This window comes from Prionailurus bengalensis, chromosome D4 (genome assembly GCF_016509475.1).
Source record: "Prionailurus bengalensis isolate Pbe53 chromosome D4, Fcat_Pben_1.1_paternal_pri, whole genome shotgun sequence".
NCBI lineage: Eukaryota > Metazoa > Chordata > Mammalia > Carnivora > Felidae > Prionailurus > Prionailurus bengalensis.
In genome coordinates this window covers 81,668,704-81,673,508 of record NC_057359.1, presented here as the reverse complement: position 1 = coordinate 81,673,508, position 4,805 = coordinate 81,668,704, and the positions used below count along the sequence as shown (strand labels likewise).

General features: G+C 39.3%; 1 protein-coding gene across 1 annotated transcript; it reads left to right on the top strand.

The window, feature by feature from the left end:
* Positions 1 to 3,172: 3,172 nt before the first annotated feature.
* On the top strand, positions 3,173 to 4,209 carry LOC122475365 (olfactory receptor 1L8-like). The gene has a single exon (XM_043567291.1). It carries the CDS (start codon positions 3,204 to 3,206, stop codon positions 4,161 to 4,163), a length of 960 nt encoding a protein of 319 aa, XP_043423226.1. The 5' UTR covers positions 3,173 to 3,203; the 3' UTR covers positions 4,164 to 4,209.
* The last annotated feature ends 596 nt before the right edge of the window (positions 4,210 to 4,805 follow it).

The following is a 4,805-nucleotide window of genomic DNA, read 5'->3' as shown; positions in this document are numbered from 1 at the left end:
GAGAGAGAGAGAGAATGAGCAGAGGTGAGGCAGAAAGAGAAGGAGAGAGAGAGAATCCCAAACAGGCTCCATGCTCAGCACAGAGCTCAAAGTGGGGCTTGATCCCAAGTCAGTGAGATTATGACTGAGCTATGATCAAGAGCTGGACACTCAACCATCTGAGCCACCCAGGTGCCGTATACCATGGTTTTTAAGGAATCAGATTCCCAGTAAGTAGATATGGGGAGTTTAGTGGAAAAGCTACATACATACACAAAAGTCCCCCTCCCTAACACATCCCATGCTTTGAGGATGATTCCCTCAGATTCTCACTTCCAAAGCTTGCCACGTACTCAGCCCAGATGAGACACAGTGGTACCCAACTTTACTTGATCCCTTTAAATCTTCATCTCACTCTCTCCAGGTATCCCCTTCATAAATAACTTATTTTTGCTGATGTATATTTTACAAACTGCACTTATATGTTCTATTTGCTCTTTAGAATATCTAAAATCACTCAATGCACAAGTAATAGAGGTCAAGTACACCCCCCACCTGTGCTTCCAAGTCCATTGCACTTTCTACCACACCCTTGACTTAATATACACACAGTGCCCCAGCCATCCAAGACCAAATTCCCCATTTTTGTTGCCAATGACACATATGAGAATTTTCAAATTCTGCAATCTGTTTAACACAGAAAAAAAAAGATATCGCACCGTAACAGCAAAGGTCTGTTTTTAACATGGGGTGAGAAACATTTAAGGAAACAAAATGTGTGGGATGTGTATGTGTTAAAATAGAAAATGATGAAATTGGAAAAAAAATTGATCCTGTGCATGATTGTTTCAGACATATTTTATAGCTTTATAAAAATATGAGAAGATGAAAAGTGGTTAAAACTTAAATCTTGAGATTCAGAGTTAATCCTGAATTTGAAACCTATTTTTGGACATTTACTTGATGTGTGAGTTTAGCAAATTATTTGATCTCTGAATCTGGTTCCTCATTAGAAAAAGGAAATAGGAATAATAATACCTTATGCCAGGGCACCTGGGTGGCTCAGTTGGTTGAGTGTCCAACTCTTAATTTTGGCTCAGGTCATGATCCCTGCATCGTGGGATCGAGCCCTGCATCAGGCTCTGCGTTAAACATGGAGCCTGCTTGAGATTCTCTCTTCCTCTCCTTCTGCCTCTCCCCTACTTGCATGATCTGTCTTTCTCTCTCGGTCAAATAAAAAAAATAGCTTATGCCTCACACGTTTGCAGTGAGGATTAAACAAAAATCTACCTGTATAAGTGTGTAATTACTGATTCACTCTCAGATTATTCAAAATATGGACAAATACACCATCTAAGAAAGCTTTGTAAATCCATATTAAGGTTAATCTGGCCATAAAAGCATTAACGTGTGGGGACTGGTGTTGTTTTAGTATTCAGATTCATTACTTCTGAGAAAATGTACAAATACCTAGTTAGAGAAAAAGTCATTGGCACCAACAGTGATGGGGAAAAGACAGTGGTATCAAATATTTACTCTGTCCCTGGAATCATTCTAAATGCTTTAAGCACATGTTTTAAATGAAAACATCATAAAAATATTGTGGGGAAAAATATTAGTATAGCTATTTACAGATAAGAAAACTGAAATGTAAAGATACTTAATTATTTGCCTGATACTAACCAGCTGCAAAGTGGGCATTTAATTCTTGTATGAACAAGTGAATAAACAAATGGTGATTCTTTGAACTGCTATTTAAAAAATGTCTACCCAATGTGTCCATTCTCAATGTCTTGATGAATAATTCAAAACACTTTATAGGTAGGGGCACCTGTGTGTCTCAGTCGGTGAAGTGTCCAACTTCACCTCAGGTCATGATCTCACGGTCCATGAGTTCAAGCCCCACATCGGGCTCTGTGCTGACAGTTCAGAACCTGAAGCCTCCTTCAGGTTCTGTGCCTCCTTCTCTCTCTACCCCTCCCCTGCTCTCAATCTGTCTCTCTCTCTCTGTAAAAAATAAACATTAAAAAATGTTTTTAAATAAATGAATAAATAAATAAATAAATAAAACACTTTGTATGCATGAGGATATGTGAGTTTATGTTGTTCATGGTAACAAAGATTTAGAGGACATTTAGGGAAACATAGTAAGTGTGCTGCTTGCATACAATGGAAAGAGTCAGAAGTAAAGGGCCAGAACATTGGTAGATCTCCAAAATTATACATAGATAGAAAAAGAAAGAATGAGATATATGCCACAGTATTATTGAAGTAATTGTTGAAGTAAGTGGAAGGAAAAATACCTAGACAAAGCAATAATAGATATTTTATAAGGCTATCGATATAACTAAATAAATGGATTCTGGCATAGAAGGATATATGCTTGCTTACTGGTTGGATGTCCAGGATATGGGAACATGATCAGATTTAAGAAACTAGAAGAAAAAGGTAAAAAGTAAATTTAAAAATAAGGATTTGTATGGACTGATAGTGATAGGTTGACATTCAAAAGGAACATGAGCTTCTAAATAAGTACCGCTAAAGATAAATGAAGCACAACAACAAAACTTTGCTGGCCTAGGTTCATTATTCCTCTGATTTCCCTGTTGAATATTTCATCAACCCCCTTTTTTTGGCAAGTAGTTTCAAAGGTAAAGCTCAGAATGACATAACTGAGAATTTGTTTTGATACAGAGAAAAATAAAACCATCTAATCTAAAATAATCCCACTCTACTTTTGTCAGTCTCTATCCCCTTATGTGGTTTATTTTTCTTCATAGTTGTAGAACTATCTGATGATATTGATAGATGATAGATGATGATGAAAAGATAGATAGATAGATAGATAGATAGATTCTTTATTAAAATGGAAGATCTAAAAGCCAGGCTGTCTCTGCCTTTTTCACAGTAGTGTCCCTACTCCCAGAAGAGCACTTTACAAAAAGTAGGTGCTCAATAGGCAAATGTGTTTAAGATTTAATATTAAGCTGAATTAGGAAAGTTAAACTCTGTTCCCGAAAGAAAATTCTTGTTCCCAATGTCCATGCTATCAATACCAGAAGTGTGTGAAATCTGAAAGCTGAGAGGGGAGGGCAGCATCAGGCACCACAAAGTTGACAAGTTGCCAACATGGTAGCTAATCATGACCTTATGGGTGAAAAGTAAGCATAGGAAGAAACATACTTACTGGCTTGTTATGAAAGCAATTTGTGTGAAATGGTAAGATGTTCTTTGTTTTAGCTGGCTTCATGATCATGGAAAGAGTCAACCAAACCAGCAGTGTTTCTGAGTTCATCCTCCTGGGACTCTCCTCCCAGCCTCAAGACCAGAAGCCACTCTTTATCCTCTTCCTCACCATGTACCTGGTCACCATAACAGGGAACCTGCTCATCATCCTCGCCATCCACTCTGACCCCCAGCTCCAAACCCCCATGTATTTCTTCCTGAGTTTCCTGTCCTTCACTGACATTTGCTTTACAACAACCATTGTCCCCAGGATGCTAGTGAACTTCCTGTCAGAGAAGACCATCTCCTATGCTGAGTGTCTGACACAAATGTATTTTATTTACGTTCTGGCCAACACTGACAGCTTCCTCCTGGTGGTCATGGCCTTTGACCGCTATGTGGCCATCTGTGACCCCTTCCACTATGTCACCACCATGAACCACCACCGCTGTGTCCTGCTGGTGGCCTTTTCCTGCTCATTTCCTCACCTCCACTCACTCCTACACATACTGCTACTGAATCGTCTCACCTTCTGTGACAACAATGTTATCCATCACTTCCTCTGTGACATCAACCCTCTGCTGAAATTGTCCTGCTCCTCCACATTTCTCAATGAAATCGTGATAATGTCAGAAGGTTCTGTTGTTTTGGTGACCCCCTTTGTGTGCATCACCTTCTCTTATATACGAATCCTCATCACAGTTCTCAAGATCCCCTCAGCTGCTGGGAAACGCAAAGCCTTCTCCACCTGTGGCTCTCACCTCACTGTGGTAACCCTCTTTTATGGAAGCATCTTCTACGTCTATTTACAGCCCCTGTCCAACTACACTGTGAGAGATCGTGTGGCAACACTTGTCTACACACTTCTTACCTCCATGCTGAACCCTTTTATCTATAGCCTGAGAAACAAAGACCTGAAACAGGGCCTGAGGAAACTGATGGGCAGGAAGAAGTCCTAGCCAGAACCTCTGGGAGCATGTTCATGAGTGTCTCTTCTCCTTTGGACCCTGTTTCTGCTGGTCAGCAGGGATAATTCATATGTGTCATGGATGTTGGATTGTATCCATTTCTTTGCATATGCAACCATCTTCCATTGAGATCATTATGATTCAATAATTGGCTCAGGTCTACCAAAATCTTGGCTTCCAGTTTTCACATTTCTACCTCTCTCTACAGGAGATTTCAGAACCAAACATAGAGGCTCTGGGATGTAGAGTCATCCAGTGCTACAGGCAATGACTTGATTCTGTTTACTTTTCTTTTCATTCTTTATTCTCTATTATTCTTTCAGGGATTGTAGACTCTGCAGTATTTTGTATCTTAATATTTTTGCCACTTACTGTTCTATATCATTTCCAAAGATATTACTCAGCAGGTCTCACATGGGGGCCTGTGAACCTGGATTTTAATAAGCACCCCATAGAGAAAACTAACTTGGCCTTATGTGAGCAGCTGAATGTTTGAAAATTTCTGATCTTTCATTGTCTCGATGTTTGTATTTCTAAGACTCATGTCTGATACTAATAGTATATCAAGTTATCAAGCTACATGTACACAGACACTCATTGATTACAGCATTGTTTGTAATAGTGAAAAATTAG

Coding starts and splice junctions, on each gene's coding strand:
- LOC122475365 (XM_043567291.1), top strand. CDS start 3,204: ATGTTCTTTGTTTTAGCTGGCTTCATGATCATGGAAAGAGTCAACCAA.